The sequence below is a fragment of the Rhinolophus sinicus genome, chromosome 1 (genome assembly GCF_057876585.1).
Source record: "Rhinolophus sinicus isolate RSI-liver-muscle chromosome 1, RSI-T2T, whole genome shotgun sequence".
In the NCBI taxonomy this organism is placed as follows: Eukaryota; Metazoa; Chordata; class Mammalia; order Chiroptera; family Rhinolophidae; genus Rhinolophus; species Rhinolophus sinicus.
Window position 1 is genome coordinate 150,115,573 of NC_142501.1, and position 19,443 is coordinate 150,135,015.

A 19,443-nucleotide genomic window follows, 5' to 3' on the forward strand; every position below is an offset into this window, starting at 1 on the left:
CATGGACACTCCAGCCCACATATCCAAGCTCTGCCTGCCCCTCCCACAAACAGCTGCTCCTAGGCTACTCCTTAAATGGAAGAGTGTAGTTACTGGCTACATTCTTGGGAGAATGGGTCAGGGTAGATTTTGCTTTAAACCATGAGACTGGGTAAAATAAAGGGATTGATGTTACACATAAAATAAGAAGACCAGGGCCTGAAACCTTGGATCATACTAACTTTCAGAGATCTTGGAAAAGCAGAACCAGCAAAGTAGATGTAGACAGAGCAGCCAGTGTGATAGGAGGAAGGTAGAGATCTTGGAAGCTAGGTGAATCAAGCATTTCAATTGAAAGGGGTACTTAGACTTGACCACTGGATTTAGCAATATGGAGGTCCTTGTGCATTTGGCAAAAGCTGTTTTGGCAGAGTAGTTGATGAAGCCTTATTACGGTAGGTTGAAAGTAAACTAGGAAGACAGGAATTTAAAACCATATGTAAAGACAACTCTTTTCAAGTCTTTTTCTGTAAGTAAGAGTGTAGAAATAAGAGTGTAGCTGGAAGGAAATGCTGGGTCAAGGGAGTTTTTTATTTTGTTTTGTTTTTGTTTTGTTGATTGGTTAGTTATTAGCATGAGAGATAATATAGCCTTTTTCCTTTAATCTGGTAAGAATGGACAGTTAGTGGATGATGGCAAGAGAAGGGAAGATCTCATGGTATGTATAGTTGAGTAGACAAAGGAGGATCTAGTGTACAAGTGCAGGCTGGTCTTAGATAAGAAGGGGAACAGACAGCTCATCCTTTATGTGATGAAATTAGGACTGAGTTCTCATAACTTATTAACCATCAGATGTTTTCCTTTAAAGTAATGTGATAAATTATCATGACTCATAAGCAGTAAGTACTCATTGCTTGCAGAAACATTCATCTACATGGAAAGTTATATAATCTTGAAAAATGTAACATTATTACAAGATTAATGTAATCCTCTATTTTTCACACACGCACACATGCGCGCGCGCACACACACACACACACACACACAGGTTATAAACTTAATATTCTGCTTATAAGATCTGTGTGTGTGTGTGAGTGTGTGTGTGTGTGTGTGTGTGTGTGTGTATTATATACTATATATATTCTACCTTGGATATAGCCACACATAAGCTATATACTTTCCATAAAATGCAAATGTCCAAGTACTTTATTAACAAGTAAATTCACTTATATTTTAAGCATATTAGGTAAATTTTATGTGTAATTACATGAATTTAAGAAACAAAATAGGTTATACAGTTTGGACAAGAATTAATCAAGAATAAAAATTACCCAAGTGACAGAATTGCTTATCCTTAAAGAAATAATAATTTGACTATTATTATATCTTTGATTCCTTAGAAATATTTTTTTTTACCTAGCTATCTTCCTGAAAATAAAATACAAAGCTATGTATTATGAAATTTCATTAAGCATATTATAAAGGATCTCGAAAATTCCAATCCTCTAATCTTGTCTTGGATTTGGGGAGGCTTTAGTCCTTTCCATCACCCTCAACCATCCCCATCCCTCTTATCCCGCCCCCATTATCTCATTAGGATAAAAAACACACTGTGATCATTCAGGAGATTCCAAGGGTTTTAGGAGCTCTGTGTCAGAAACCAGGGACAAAGACTAAATTTTTTTTTTTTATTATTATACCACAACAATTTTGAATTTTTCACATCAGTATGATGAATGTATTCTTATAAATTTGTTTCTTAAAAATGGCTTCCCCACATTATGTTCATAAATATTTTAGTGACAGAACAATCTAGGAATATAATTTTTCTGAGTTATCCTATACCTCTATCCCATGAAAAAGTGTAAAAAACAAAGTCTATTATGAATATGCTACCATGGATATAGCTACATAATGAAAATTTCATGAAGTCTTATGAAAATGAAAATGAGAACATTTAATTACTGTAATTCATTTGTCTCCAAATTCCTTGTGAGTTAGAACTCATTCTAGTGTTTTGAATATATATATATATATAAAATTAATGGAAGAATTACATATAATTATTTCATTATATATATTATTAATTCCATTAATTATATATAATACACACACACACACACACACACACACACACATATATATATACACACGTACATATACATTTGTATATATATAATTAATGGAAGAATCATAATAGTTATGTTTTTAGGATGAAATTTTTTAAAACTTACTCTCTTTTGTCTTTTTTGTTCATTTTTAAAAGGTCATTGCTATTTATTTTCCTCGGATTTTAAACATTTGAATCAAGTTCAAAAGCAGGTACATAAATTTAGCAATATCTAGTCTAATTCTGTCTTGTAAAATTAAATCACATACACTATGTGTGAAACAAATATCCTAAAATAATTTCATTCACTTTTAACATATTTATTTTAATGTAGTTTCAGTTCATAAACACTTAAACAAGGAATGAGTAGATTTGGAGCTGTAGATTCTAAATATAAATAAAAGCATTTGAATGACTTTTAATTATTTCCAGGCAGATTGTTTTTTCAATAAATAAGCCAATTTTTACCCAGTGATTATTTAAGATCATAGTTCTTTAAAATCTTAAATGGAAAATACTAATACTTCCAAAGGCTGAGTGAAATACACATGAAATCTAATTGATATCATAATATTGTAGCTTTTAAAAGCTTGTTTGGTTACTGTAATCAGGACCAACTAGAAATACATTTTTTTCTAACGTAGCTCTATTTAAAATGACACAAATTAATATAAATTGAAGTTTTTGTTTAGTACAATCATTATATACATCAGTATATGTTTATAAATTTTTCTAAAAATTGACCCAGACTTACTGATTATAAAATTTTATTATGAGAAGCTTTGAATAAGTAATATTGGGGTGAAAGAATTTTAGCCTTCAAATCCTAATCAACTCAAGTTTCAAATACTTCTTAGCGATATTTAAAGTAAAAATTTTTTTTTTGTTTTTTGGAGGAGGGCTCAGCTCACAGTGGCCCATGCAGGGATCAAACCGGCAACGTTGGTGTTATCAACACCACGCTCTAACCTACTGAGCTAACCGGCCACCCCATTAAAGTAAAATTTTGTGGATAATGCTAAGTTGGATATTGTATATTATGTTTGAGTCACATACTATAAGTAAAAATTTAGTAATAGGTTCTAAAATAAAAGATAGCTACTTTTGGTTCTGCCCCTAAATCAACTATAATAGCTACACTTGATCTAATATCAACTTGAGATTTTATGTGTTGTATCTATCTGAAATTATATGCAAAACAAAAAGACAAATAGTGAATTTACTGAAGTTTTACCATGAGCTAGCCACATGTGTAAATTTAATCTTTGCAGTAACAGTTGGAGGTTTCTAAGTAGGGGAATTAACTCACCTTAAGACCTTAACAGCTAGCTAGTGCCAGAACTAGGATTCCAGCAGGTATTCTGCCATCAGAGTCTATTTTCTTAACCTTTACTCTTTGTCAAATCACGTTGCACATCTATAAATAAGTTAAATTTATTCATGATTTTTTTTTCTTTTCAGAAAACATCATTTTAGTTTGAAGACGTGGTTATGAAGCTTTAAATCCAAATATTGATTGGATTACATGATCACTAAGGGCCCCATCTTTAAAACACTGTGATTATGTTAATACTTTAAGTTATGAACTATAAAACCAAGCTGGTAAATTCTAATTGTCGGGAGTCTTAATGTCACAACAGTCTCGTCAGGATTAGAGATAGAGATTTCAGAGTTCCTAATATTTAGAGTGAATTACTGAATGAAACCACCCAAGAAGAATGTTATTCTGATAATGGTGACTCAGAAAGTACATCCTGTGAGGTGACTATAAAAACATGATGTCATGGAAGCCAAGAATAGAAGGGAGTAATCAATCACTTGTAAAATATTGCTGAGTAGTCAAGTATGATAAGATGGAAAAGATTAACAATGCTTTTGGCAATGACAGGTGCATTGTGGAGTTATGGGGAAAGTATGCATGAATAGAGTAGCTTTTAAGAAGATGTGAAGTGATCAAGTGTGGATTACCAGTAAGAAAACTCTTGATACATTTTTTAGTAAAAAATAACACACAGGATTCTTGGAGAATCTCTGGGATCTAGGAAAAAGGTTTATTTGTTTAAAGTAAGGAACACTAAAGTATGTTTGCTGATGAGAATGAGCCAATAGAGACTGTCTCCTTCTCTATGAAGGAGGAAAGAGAACAATCATTGCAGCAGCACAGTTCTTGAGAAGAATCAGGATGAGTGGACATGTTGGTTTTATAAGAACACAGACACTTCTTTCACTCTAATAGAAAGGAACACAGAGTGTGTGAGTACTGTTGAAGGTAGTTGATAGATTTGGTGTTCAAAAGATGAGAACATTCCTGCAACTATCCTTGGCTGTGTTCTCCCAAAAATTGACTCTGAACCAAGGGTTCATTGCAATTTATTAAGGAAGTGCTTTCAGAAGATATCAGTAAGAAAGTAAGGGGAAGTGATAGGTAAGCAGAAGGAGCTATGTAAGGTTGTGATTTTGTGTGACATCTCAGACTGACCCTGATCCCAAAGGAAGTTTTGGAGTATAAATTGCACTTTAGAGCTCTCCATTCTTTAGGCAAAGGAGCAGGATCCTGTAACTCCATACCTGTTATAATTGACTACAGGCTTTCTCAAGGATGGGAATAGAATGTGAATTCCCGAGCACTTCTGGCTGTATGGGCAGAGCAGCTCTAGTACCCAAGAACATTCATCTGTAGGTTTCAGGGGCAAGCCTTTCACAGCTAAGCATGCAGCAGCTGGAGGAATGACTTCAGGAGCTGTACAAGGGATTGTGAGGTCTGGACAGTGCACCAATGCGTTTGCAACTATCAGATTGCTTCTAATTTTTTTAAGGAAATGGGAGGCAATATTCAGGTGAGGGGTTTGGGATGAGAAGGAAGTTTGAGATTGAAGGAACATGTGAAATATCCCTTATAGAGAATGGGAAAGCATATTCCTAGGAAATAAAATAAGCTTGAGAGATTGCTAACTGCCATTAGAAATTTGGTAGGAGTTTAGAATGTTTTCAGTAATCATGGTTGTGTGATATTATTCTAGCAATGTTCACATACCTAGGGTTGGGATTTTTTTTTTTCAAATCATTAAAGGGGGAAACATACATATAAAAATAAGAGATCATAGGATTTAGGCTGGCCAAGGAGGAAAGTATGAACTTGAAGGGGGTGATGTATAGTGAAAAGTGGAGAGACAGATAAACAGAAAGTCTAGAGATGTTAGTAATAAGAAAAATAGGAAGGAATAAAGGGTAGAAACAAATATCTGATGGCAAAGAAGCTGGTTTTTTGACAGAAGGTAAATTATGATTCAGTATTAGTACTTCTGCTTGAAGGTTGTGAGAGAACCAATACTAGAGTTTGTGTAATCTTCAGGGAAAGCACTGTCAGCAAAGGAGAATTTTACTTAGAGAATGAAGGTGACAGAAATGCCCAGGGATGAAGTTTAGAATACGAGGGAATTTGTTGATGTTGTACTGTGGGTTGAAAGGATAGGGTGGATTTTTTAGGGAAGAAGGGAAATAGTGGAGAGTTGAATTGGATTAAGAGATATAAAAAGAAAAGTTAGAATAAATGGAATATCTTGTAACCATTTTTGTTGTCCAAATTCATTACTTCTTATCTTCTCATGGTCAATTATCTTCTTGGTCAGTAAAGCCCTACCCAGTAGCTGCGGAAAAGTCCCTGAGATAGGTGACAACACTACTTACACTCTGCCTTAGATACATACATATTCTCCCCAAATTCTAGAAAAATACCAAGCTATATACGTCTTGATATATAAATATTAAAAATAACAGCTCAGGCTATTTAATTACTCATATATACCAATTCATAAAAAGAAACTAAAATGCTCTATGATTAAAGGTAATGAATAGATGATCACAGAATCCTAAATTAATCATCACAAAGGTTGTAGACTTCTCAAATGGACTGAAAAACTTACCTACATATTCTGAGTTCATATCAGTTTCCCCTATTTCTAAGGGAATACCTCATTTAAGTAAAATAACAATAAGGTAATATGTTTTAGGCTTCAGCTTTTCTTATTCTCTTATTTTCTAGGAGTGTTTTTAACAGTATTATTTTGAAATATTTTTTTTTCTTTACCTCACATTAAAAGTGGTGAAAGCTTGTAGTCATAGTTACTTTAAACAAAAGACTATGTACTATATCATTGGATTTATAATTAAAATGTGCAGACAGTAAAATGGAATGTTAAGTGGCTTGAACTCCTCAGCCCATACTTGAAAATTTCCTAATCTATTTTTTCTTGGCTGAGTCCCAATGGTTGTTGGATTTTCCCACTACACACAATTATGTATTTTTAAAAGGCCTGTCGTCAAAGGCCTCGACACTTTTATAAATGTGCCATTTGAGTATGCATTCTAGAATCTGGAATGTTTTCTATGGAAGTGGATATTATAAATCAGACACTTCATTGTGTTAACACAACAGCCATCTCAGTTCCAGAACTAAGACTGATAGTCTCAAATTGTAAATTAAAACTTTTTAAATTATTAGATTAAGAAAACAAGCTGTGAGCATAAATATTAAAAATTTATCAGCAAAAATATTGACATTACTGTATATTTATTTATTACATATACCAAGATGTAAGTCAAAAAATGGAATGTTTTCTAATAGTCATTGTCATTGCAATTCTCTGATTTTTCTGCCTTCTTTGAATTTACTACATCTTGTTCAATTAACTGTAGAAAGGTTTCCAAAATTGCCAGATCTCCCATTCAGTAGCTTTCATAAAGCAAAGTAATGAAACAGCAAATATGCAACATCTCAGTTAATACTCACAGGACCCCTATTAGTAAAATTATTATGCCCATTTGTTTCTACTAGATTTTTTTTTAATGTTTTAATTTTTTCCCATTTTTTTGGTTAGCGTTCCTCTACTTTTTTTTTCTTTTACTCTCTACATTTGAATACTTTTGCCATTGCATAATATTATCCCAGACTGTCCTGTCCCTGTTAATTTTGCCTTTCTTACAGGGAAAGATATAAAGTTAAATTGTCAACATTTTTCTCTGTGGTACATGCTTTTGAGGTCTTTTAGCAGAAATCCTTTTATACCAAAAGTAAGAAATATGTATATTCCTTGAATTCCTTTCTACATTTTGTTATTTGTCTTAGAGTTTTAAAATTCACGTTAATATCTTTAATATTTTTAGTGGACAATTTGCTTTTTTATATATAATAAGCCAAATTTCCAACATTATTTGCTAAATAATCCATCCTTTTCCTTCAGAAATGTGCTGTCACGCTATCCTTTATCAAACCTGTATTTCTGTGCTCTCTCTTCGGTTCTATGGACATATACTTTGTTACTCAACTATTATAACATTATTACCAGAACATGTTTAATATCTGGTAGAATGAGCCCCCCCATTTTGATCATCTCGTTCAAAACTGCATTAACTACTCATGGTCTTTTATTATATTTTCACATAAATTTCATAATCAGTTGTTAAACTTCTTCTAATATATTTCTTACCATTCTAAGATAAACCTTATCATGATGTTTATTGACCATTAGATTTTGCTATTTTGCAGTTTATCTATGGTTTTTATGTCAATTATTATGTAAAATATTCTTATAATTTATTTTTCATTCTCTTAAACTTCCCTTACCTGGTAAGTTATAGTAGTCTCATAAAATGCTTCTCTTCATTACAGTCTAGGCCTAACCTATATGAGAGAAGGATTATTTGTTATTTGAATATTAGATAATATTTATTTGTAAAATGTTTGGGCGCTGGAGACATTTTTGAAGATATAGCAGCAGGTGGATATGTATGAATATTTTATTAGCTATTGATTTCTAATTTAATTTCATTATCATCAGAGAATACATTCTGATTGATGTTGATTCTTAGTAATTTATTGAGGCTACCCTTTGACCTAAAATATGATTGACTTAAGATTTTTTATTTTGCTTAGAGCTTTTTATAGAGCTTTTACAAAATTGGATTTATTATATTGCTTAAATTTTCTATAACATTTCTTAATTTTTTTCTCATTGACATAACTTTAAGAATATTATACTTAAATTTCTAGTAACAAATTTAATAGGAACAATCATATCTGACAGGGCTTTTGTATTAAAAGCAGATTTGAAATAGAGATCTTGGGTCATTAGTTAGGCCTTCACACAGTCCACATAACCAGCTTTTGTGCACTATCTATGCAGAGTGACTTCAAATTCTTTACCAGATAATTACAGTGGACTTTAACTGTTGCATATGAATGATAAACTCAAGAATTCAGAGTGCTCTTCAATAGCGCTTACTAATTCATTACCTAAGGGGTCATTGACTATTCTTTCCTCGGTTCAATTCAACTCTAAAATGATATTAGTGAGATTATTTTAATTATTGTGGAGGTGAGTAAGCTAAGCTTATGAAGGTTAAATTACTTGTTCAAAATTAAATAAAATGTGTCTGCTTCCTATTGTGTTTCAGTGCCTCCCTTGGTTCCATTTATTGGAATCTTTAGTTAAATACAGACATATTGTTTTAAATACTCAGTTATGCTTTTTGTATGTTTTAGTTATTCTTACAAGCACTTTATAATAAAGTGTATATGTAGAGATGGGGTATGATGAATGTTTCTGTTGTGAATTGTTGAAATGAGAGGTGATGATACCATATGGTATGAGAAAGAGTATAACAACAATTCAACTTGTCAAAACACATTTGGCAAGGATACCAAAAATACCAGTCAGTTATTAATTTCCTGACTTATTTTTCTTAACTTAAAAGTTTGTGCATCTTCTAAGTTAAAAAAAGAAATTCTGAAAGAATGTAATAGATTTTTTTAAAGTACTTCATCTTCTTGCATTACAATGACCATATTTTATCAGCCATGTAGACATGTTCTAAAGAGTCACATGTTCTAAGACTCCGTATATGTCCAAAAAATATTTTCCCACCTATAGTGAGCCAGGTAACACTATGATTGATATAAATTATAAGTATCAATAAATAAAATATGTCAACTGTTGCTAATATTTTAAGAATCTTGAAATGTTACTAACTAAAGCTATATTTTCATTGATTATGAGATAAAAATTAGTAAAAATGCAACTTTCTCTTTATATAGATATCTTGTCAATTATTTGATCCTTCCAATCAAGGTTTCAAATTTTCAAAAAAAAATCATAAGGAAAAATGTTAATGAAGTCCAAGTTTAGATCATATATATCATAATGAATTTTAATGCACATTTACCATATGATTTTATGTATTTTATTCATTTCTTTAAGGTCAAATGATTACATTAAGTGAAACATTGCAGTAACTTAGGGGACTTTTCAATACTGAGGATACAATATATTTATGAATTAAATTTAGATTTCCCATGTAATCCAGAGAAATCTGGGTTTCTATTTTAATGTTCATTAGAAATCTGGATATACTCCATTTAAATTGAGAACGTAAGAATTCACAGGATCCTAAAGAAATCTTAACATGAAACATTGTATAAACTGAGGCTTTTTAAACATAAATATTAAAGATCATTTCAGAAAGAGACAGCGACTCTTTATTCCTTTTTAGATTTCTACTTATTATGTAAAACACTTAAAAAGAAACCTAATGTAGCACTGTGCTTGTATTTTTCCCTGTAGCCCCTTTTTCGAGGTCAGAAGGTCAATACACAACATCAATTGTAATACCAAATATTTATATAGTACTTTTGTATATTAAGTTGTGTTTTTTCATAGAGTTGTGTGTATTAAATAAAAACACCAAGCCCTTTATTTAATACACAAAATATCCCTAGGAAGAAGGTTCTATATTTATCTCCATTTTCACAGATGAGGAACGTGAGACTCAGGGAGGTTAAATAATTAGCCCACCATTGCAGTTAGTAGTAAAACGCTCAACTGGTATTCAAACCCATGTAGGCTGATTCAAAAGTCCATGCATTCAGTGACTATGATATACTACTTTTCATATATTAATATTCATAAATAATCATATAATGATATTATTTGCTTATAATATAAGATTCCAAAATGTTATATTGTATTTGCATGAAATCTACCAATTCATGTCTATAATAGAGGAAGGTACTAAGTTATAAGTTTGTAACTGTTTATGTACACTATTATAATTCATTATTCATTCTCATAATTGATACCCTTAATGTTTTCATATATAAATTAGTTGTTTGACCACATCATATTGCGTTGTAAAAATCTGCGTAACAGAGTTGTGGAGATAATATAATTAAAGTTTTATCAGTCATTGATTTAATATTTATTGATTTGGATTTATTATACACAGTTCGGCCTATTTTCATACTTACCCAGTTCATCAGCAATGTGAAATCTGTGATTAAAATTTAATATGGTGTGTGCTCTGGAATCTGCAATATTATTATAGGGATATTGAGGCATGGGAATGAAAATGTTTATGTTATATTTTAAGTCATTTACTTTATTTGGTTAATTTCATCCTCTTAATAAATTTCATATGGACAAAATGTAGCAATATAGCTTTTAGTAGTAATGTTTAATAGCATTAAAATTCATAGTAAAAATATAGTCATATTATCTGTTGTTTGTAATGTTTACATTTATGTAATATGACTTTATTTTTCTAAGAAATTTTTATACTTAATACTTAATAATTGAAACATATGACCATAATAAAACATTAATCATATTTTACTCAGAAATATCAAATTACATTCTAAATGACTTTTCCTTTTAATCTTATTACATACAGTGGTTTCAAAGAAAACAAGAGTGGAATATGATAATGTAATTTTAGGATGGTATAATCCCACTAATATAAAATACATTTGAAAGAAATAAAAAGCAGTCAGGATTTCTATCATAAGTGTTACTAGTTGATTAAGCATTTTCCGCACTGTGAGGTGTAAACATAAAATGTTTATATTTTCTCTTATCACTACTCTTTTCACTATGCTATCTTATATATCCCTTAACCACTGGATAGCAGATTTCTGAGTGCTACCTTAGATGTGAATTCTTTGCCAGTCTAACCAATTTAAAACTTGAATAACATATCCCATTTGAAACTTCCTTCCTCCATTGCCTGCTAAAATTTGTGACTGGAGGATTAGTACAAGTAAAGGCATCTCTCTCTTTCTTTCCTCTGTCCACTGTTTCATATATTCTTTGAACATATTGCACTCCTAAAGGACTTTGTCTTTACTCCTGCAGTTGGAAAGACTGGGACCCCCAAATTGGTAGTGTGGTAAAGCAGTGTCTCACTTAGAAGCAGATCACTTTTAAGTGAAGTCTATTAGCTTGAATTGCTGCTGACTCTTTTTAGAATATGGGTAACTGAATCCTCTTAGTCCTCAGTTCGGGAACCTCATTGTTGATTGAGAGGCCATTGGGAAAACCTGCTCAACATACATACTCATAAGTATTTATTACCTTTTTCCCTTCTATGTAGAATAAAGGATAATTTTATCTTGAGAAACTCACCCACATTGCCTTTATCATTCCTGCAGTAACTCACGCCAAATTCAAGGGGGGAAATCTTTATTCCTTTGATGTAATTAGTTTTATACCAGGAAAAGTAAATTCAGCTGTATAATGAACCTGGAAATATTCAGATACTAATCAGACACTAATTCATATATATATATATATATATATATATATATATATATATATATATATATATATATAATCTAAAGAGCTCTTTCTCACTATTACATCTACAGTTCACTCACCAAACCAGTTAACTAATTCCCAAGCAATACTAGAGTATATCACCCAGAATGTATTAAGTTTTAAGTTGGTGGGATCAACAATTCAGCCTATGACATTCACTTTTCTTTACTTGTTATGACTTATCAATGACCAGACCTTTTGGCTTGGGGGTTACATACTCAAGTATGTCTCACATCACTTCATTTTCCTTTACATCAAACTTCATACATCCCACTATTGAAAAAAAAAAATTCCTATACTATCTAAATATCATAAAAAGGAAATATAATAAAGGAATTTTAAAACTGCTTAAATAACGTATCTTCTTTATATTAAAATTTAGATAAAATACAATATTTTGACCTCTTGAAGTCAAAGAAAGTATATCCTATATCTAACTGGATTTTGTCAATGCATTATTTGTCTATACCAGGGGTGTCCAAACTTTTTTCAACGGTTTTCACCAAGGGCTATATGCGGTAAAATACGCAAACAGCCGGGCCACTCACTCGAGGTGAAGTACGTATTGCCTCACCTGGTTTATTTAAGCAAACTAAATATATTTTTGGAATTTGCTGCGGGCCAATTAACAATGGATCACGGGACACAGTTTGGGCACCCCTGGGTGTACTGATACACTATGTTATGAATCTTTACATCATAACATTAATTTATGTTAACATTTTCATTAAGAAATCTATTATTTTTTTAGATATATTTTGAACTGTGCTTCAATGGGGCTAGATGTTAATAGCCATGTTTTGTTCTTTTGAATTGTTATATAATGTATAAATATATACATGATTATCATCTATGCAAACTCATAAAAATTTCAATTTTGATTCTAATGATCAGTTTTAAAGATAAATTTGTGACATTAGTATTTAATTAAAGTTACTAATTTTATATGTTAGTAAGAATAAAATAAAATAGTTGACAAAAGGAAAATGTATTTGCTAAAGGGGGTCTTTTTATCTTATTTGTTCCTTGAAAATTGTATGTGCATGTTATTTTATTTCATTTTCAACAAGTCACCACTTATAAATGATATAATAGCATGTAAGTTCCTTTCAACATCTGCAAAGAGCATCTTAGGCCTTTGTGTCTATGTTTTGATAAAATCTTAAAAAATAGCTGCAATGAAATTAGTTTTGTGATACAACCTGGAATGGGAATTTTTGTTTCTACAGACTTGCATTGGTAAATCAGAATGAAAATTATGTAGCTTTAGAAACAACTTTTGTAGATATGCTTTTTATAATTAAAAAATGAATCGAGAGTGTATAGCTTTGCCAAGCATAACTGGTGGCAATATTATAATCAATTTAATTTGGATTTGGTGGAAGACATAAAATTAGATTCTCTAAGCCAATAGACTATCTGACAAAATGATGGAAGGCACTGACATAGATAATCTTTAGTAAGTTTAGATTTTGAACCACTGTATATTATTTATGTCATTCTGGAAGTAATATTAATGAATGATTCTTTGCCCATTAGCATGAATTTCTATATTAAATATAAACTGGAAATTCTTATAGCTAAAACATAAAATTAAATGCTTTATTAATTATTGCACAGGCTAAACCACTATAACAAATACTCTAAAATATAGTGGCTTAAACTTACTATATAAGAATCTAGAAGCAGGTGGTCTAAATCTGATACGGCAGCTCCATGTCAATAAACAGCTTCAATTTATGGGCCTGAAGCTTCTAGTAAAAGGGGAGGGAAAATTGTCTAGGGAAGCCCAATTCCAATCCATTAATTGGCAAGACCCAGAAGTGTCACAATTCATTTCTGTTCACATTCCAGTGGACACTACTTAAACAAATAGCTGTACCTAACTGTGATAGTAGAATTGCAGTTTTGAATTGAGTGGCACAACTGGCTAGTCCCCAAATTGCCAACAAATACTGATGAATTATATCCTGGTATCTCTCTTTTTGATATTTTGCATTAAAGGCAAAACATCTCACTCCACCAATTATAGTGCAAGTATTTTATTTTTTGAAACATTTAGATAGCTTAATACAATTTTGTAGAGCACTTTTGCATATATTCCTGTATGTTAACCTCTATAACTTTCTTTACTTGACATTGTAATATACAATTTAAGGCAGAAAGAGTCATCCCTATCATGAACTTGGGATCACAGACAGAATATACTGATGCAATGGAAATGCATATAATGGAATAAATATCATTTTATTATATTCTATAACTTTTCAATGTTAATGTAAGTACAGGTTTTTCTTTTTAGGCACAGTTCAGAGATGTTAAATATGATCAATTATTAGAAACACTTCTCTCTTTATATTTCACACATGCATAACATATTTAAATATCTCTTAGAATTCCATTTCCTTGATTAAAATTATCTTTGAATGTCTTGGTCCAGCACTGTGCCACAGAACTTTCCTGTGAGGGCAGAGATGTTCTAAATCTGCACTGCCCAATATGGCATCTGTGGAAGCTTCTGAGCACTTGTAATGTGACTAGTGTGACAAAGGAACTGAATCTTAAACTTAATTTGATTTTAATGAATTTAACTTTAAACAAACCCATGTGGCCTGGAGTCGCCCTGTTAGACAACACAGTTAGTCATTCACTGCTCCATCTACAAACTTATTTCCATCACATCTATTTTACTACATAATATTACTCCTGAAACATCCTCAAATGAATTTAGCTACTCAGCATTTATAATTTGCTCTTTTACTCTTTGGCAGAGGAAATCTGTATTTTCAGTATAACTTTCCTTTAAATAGGTAATCACCATGTAATATTTACTGAAGACAGTAAGTGCCAGGCACTGTTCTGAGTACTGTATACACAGTATAACATTTTATTATCACAAGAAACTTACATTTAATTATCACCATTTTATAGATGCATAAACTGATGAACCACAGGTTAAGTAATTCTGCCTAGATCAAAGAGCTAGTAAGTACCTGAGCTAAGATGTAAACTCCAGGTAAACTGGCTTCAAATCTCAGACTCTCACCCCATTCTTCACTCTACCATTCTGGAAGATGAGGTTTTCATCAGTAGTTCTCTTACTCAAAATGCAGAACAGTGGGGCCTTTCTAAAAGCTTTATTTATGTATGCATAATATCAGAAACTACTGCCTCTGGTAAGAGGTAAGAGAAAAAAGCAGATGATTTCTCTTCCTTTTCTGTCCTATCACAATTCCCTGAGCACCAACTATGCGTGTTAAAAAGATGATCCAGAATGCTTCCTAGCTTATCTTTACTAATTTGGCACTGGGATCTTATTTTATCAGAGAGATACTAAACAAATTAGTAAACATGTGATAATGAACAGGTGCTATATGTTTGCTCCTATTACTATAAAAGATTATTCATTTTTTCCCCCTTGGTAAACTAACAAAGAATTCTAAAGTAGTCAGTATCAATTATTTTCAAAGGGCTGTAATGTTCCGATTTAGCTCAGGTTGATCATCTGTAAGTTAAAATTACTTAGAAGCATACTGTCCATAATTAAGTAGTCTTACCTCCTAATATTACAGAATAAGGATACCTTTAGGTGACATGATATCTGTTGTTTCAAGTATGCCCGAGGCCTTTTCCAGATTGCTCATACGATTTCTCATTCTCTAGAGAAATGCAATCTCTATGAAATAAATGTCTCTGTCAAGTCACAAGTAATATGAGCACATGATTTTAAAAATGTAATGTTTTGGTCTCATAAGGGATATTGCAGTTTTGTAAAATTGACTTTATTCCTGGTTATTTAAGTCCTCATGGTCATTTTAGGATTTACCTTCTGGACATAAAGGTTGTGATGCCTTTTAGGGAGGTGGGGGACAGACGTTTTTGGGGACCAGGAGAATATTTTTCATATGAAATTCTTTGTCATAAAATGCTAATGTTGGTGTTCTTGTCTTTATGTCTATGCATTCTTTAGCTATGAGGATAACAGACCCTTCATCAAGTAAGAATGACCTGAATGGCTGATAAATTCCATTTATCAGTGTGGTCCCATGAACCAGCTGTCAGATCAGTACTGAAAAATCATTAGAGCTTCTGTCATTCACATTGAGGCAGAAGAGCAAACTGTGCAGGAAAATAATCAGGCACACAACTTCTATGCAGAATAAATATGCTGCAGGTGTATTGCCAAAAAAATATCTACTTCACCTCTTTTAATTGGATATCACCAGACTTCAGTGCCACAGTAATAGCAGCTTCACGTGGGACAGACTTGTTTCGCTTTTAGTAGCTTTCTCCTTCCATTGTGTTGTGTTCCTCTGTGCTGCGTCCTCATTTCTGTTGTTTGTTTCGACATCATTCATCTAATATTATTTTGTGATTTGGTAGTTTATCTTCAAAATGATCTCTGGGTAGGCAACTACCCAATTGCAATTGATATTAATGAATTTCATTATTAAATATCCAAAAAGAATAAAAATGCCTCCTTGAAAAATTTTACAGATGCACAATTATCTCTTTCAATTTGATACATGTCACTTGATGAATGATCTACTTGTTTATGAATATATATTTTTTTAATTTCTGAAGCAAAGCTACAAGTCTGTACTAATCAATTAAAAATCAATGTAGATGTTAATATTTGGACATTTTAAAATTATATGTCCTGCAACAATACACTTAAAAATTGACAACCTATGGGTGACCTTGCTATAGACTTTCAGTTTGTTCTTCTGGTGAAGAGTCCTTTGTTTTTCATTTTCTCCAATGCCATTTCACTTATTTCTTCATTCCTTGCTTATATTTTTCTTTAGAAATTGGGCTCATTGCAGTTTATATTATTAATTATTGGGCCCAAAATATGTTTTCTAATGAATAATAGCTGAACTGAATATTTTATCCTATCATTTTATTTCTAAATTTACATAGCAGTTTGCCTTGATTTAATGGCTATTCTTCCCATTTTTCCTTTTTCCAATGCCTGTAAGAAACTGAGAGATTTACCTTGAAAATTCCCATATTTCTAAATCTCAGTAATAAAATAAAATGTTAACATCTAAGGTCTTTTCTAAATTATATATGTAAAAATGCTACATACAGTGGAAAATCTTCTTTAGGTATTTTTTTATTCAGGAATGTTAATGTTTTAAATTAAACATGTTAAATAAAGTGGATATTTAAATCTAAACTAGAGTGGCTGATGATGTTAAAGAAAAGTGGTAAATATTTCAGATTAATTTTAATAAAATTTTAATAATAATTGACTGCTTTGGGACCGTATCTTTCTTAAGATGTAGTTCTCTCTGAAAACTTTTATAAAACTCAGCTTCAGATTATGGTAAACATATGATTCCCCCCCCCCCTTCATTTTGCAAAGTTTCAGTCCCCATAAGTACTTATTCCTTAAACCGTGTAAGTGGAGGATAATAGTCTAGTGGAAAGAAATAATAGTTTACCCTATTCAAGGAAGGTGTGCTGGGAAAGGAAAGAGTGTGTTCATGAGTTTATAGATGTCTAGACTGCGTTGGTCATATTCTCCTATATACTTAGAGAGGAGTAGAGAAGGATTTCATTTTCAATTACTGGATTCCAGTCTACTGGAAAGATTCATTTTTTGTTGATAGTAGATACATAACACATAACTACAAATATGTGGACTTTGGCCACCTGTTTATTACTATTGTGCATGGCAGCTTAGAAGAAGCTAGAGGAATGGAGTGAGAATGAGAATTTGTCCTCCATTCTAGACTACTTTGTTCATACCACTCCATCCCCATTCTCAACTTCATTTTCTCTCTTGAGTTTATATACACTTCAAAGAGATGTTCTGAGCCTTAAGCTTCTGTTCAACAAAGCTGCCAAGAGTCTGATTTCCAAAGTCTCATCCAACGTAACATAGAAGACAGCAATCCAAAGGCTGAAAGAAAAAGATCATGACCTAGAGTGGAACTTTTTTTTTTTCATCCACTGTTTCACACTTTTTCTACATAACTAGAGTCAGACAAATAGAACTTTTACAATCCATACATGTATGTTATATACTGGTTCCTTCTGATAAGACTTCTGTTTTGTCAATAAACACTGAAAGTTTTATGGAGAAAGTGGAAATATGGAAAAATGGGGTGAAGTGTATAAGATGAATCACAAGGAGACAGTCCAATCAAATGTTATCATACCAATGAGACCACTGAAGACTAACATAGCTTCACAGACGTTTTTCTCCCTTGCCATTCACCATAATTACATTTCCATATCATTTGCATATGTGCTACAAATACATGAATACTTTAATAGTACCAATCTGCTTTTGCTTAACTGAATTTCTGTGTTCATAACATATTCATATATATCTCCTGAAACTTGAAAACTTGTAGTCCCCATTAAAATCTTAAAGTACTTATGCCACTTGTCTTACATTTTCTGTCAATAAAACTTACTTCAGCATATTTTCAGTGTCAGTTTTGTTGATATGATGTGATTGTGTTACTTAAAGACCAATTATTTGATAACCCTTAATTTTCTCTTCTCTCTACAGGTCGTGGGTTATAGGTGCAATAGCTCTTCTCTGCCTCTTAGGATTGACCTGGGCCTTTGGACTCATGTATATTAATGAAAGCACAGTCATCATGGCGTATCTCTTCACCATTTTCAATTCTCTACAGGGGATGTTTATATTCATTTTCCATTGTGTCCTACAAAAGAAGGTAAGCTAGAATTCTCTATTCAACAATAAGTGACATATATTTCATGATAGCAAAGCAACCATAACAAAAATCATTCTTGATATGTTTATCTCTAAGAAATGTATTGCTTCATTGATTTAATTCTTAAAATAATAACTACAAAACAGACAAAATATAAGCATACTAATTGGTATATTGGTTTAACAGAAAAAAAAAACAAAAATAATTTCTGATTTGACAATGCACAAAAATTATATTCTTGTAGACTTGAACTTACAGTCTTTAACATTTTTATTGGCAGATGCGTGGAATTTGTGTATTAGGAAGTAGCTTTTCTAAGATGTTATGGAGGCATAATACACACACACGCACACACACACACACACACACACACACACAGCATGACTTAGGAAACATTTTTCAGGTTCGTTAAAAACTAGTTTGTACATACTAGAAAATATAAATGTCTAAGCATTTTATGATTAAAAAATTTAAATTTTTTGAATGAATGATGAAGTACTTAGTGATGTTATCTGTACTTTTCTTCTTTAAAAGCATCTTTTATAAAAATCTATGAATTGGATAGTTAGAATATAATTTTTAACTTTTATAATTGTCTATTTTTGTGATTTTTCATATCTACAAGGACATAAAAGATTAATTTGCATTTTTTAAAAGTCAAGATTGATTTTCTCATCTTATGCTCTTTAACTCTATTAAAAATCTCGTATTTATAGTGTTGATCACATAGACCCCTGAGCCAAGACTGTCTAAGTCTGAATCCTGGTTCCTCCACTTAAAAGCTTATGGGACTTTGGGCAAGTTAATTAACCTTTCATGCCCCCATTTCCTCATGTATAATATGGAGATAATAAAAATAATGATGAGATACTGAGAGGTGGCTTTGAAAATGAAATGACAAAATATGATTTTTGTTCTAAGAAACAATAAGACCTATTCCCCCCCCCCCCCCGCCCTTTGGAAAACAAAGAAAGATATATATCTCTCCAAGTTTTGGTTAGTGAGACTG

General features: G+C 31.7%; 1 protein-coding gene across 31 annotated transcripts in view; it reads left to right on the forward strand.

Annotated features, from left to right (window-relative positions):
- ADGRL3 (adhesion G protein-coupled receptor L3) overlaps nt 1-19,443 on the forward strand; it is a 756,105-nt gene that overhangs the window by 688,030 nt on the left and 48,632 nt on the right. For 19 of the 31 annotated variants that reach the window (XM_088791158.1, XM_019743751.3, XM_074324504.2 and 16 more), the window contains 2 exons: nt 15,707-15,733; nt 18,266-18,434. In XM_088791158.1, coding sequence (XP_088647284.1) covers nt 15,707-15,733; nt 18,266-18,434 — 196 coding nt within the window. The remainder of the gene's footprint in view (nt 1-15,706; nt 15,734-18,265; nt 18,435-19,443) is intronic. The other 12 variants (XM_088791160.1, XM_019743752.3, XM_019743754.3 and 9 more) reach the window with 1 other exon arrangement.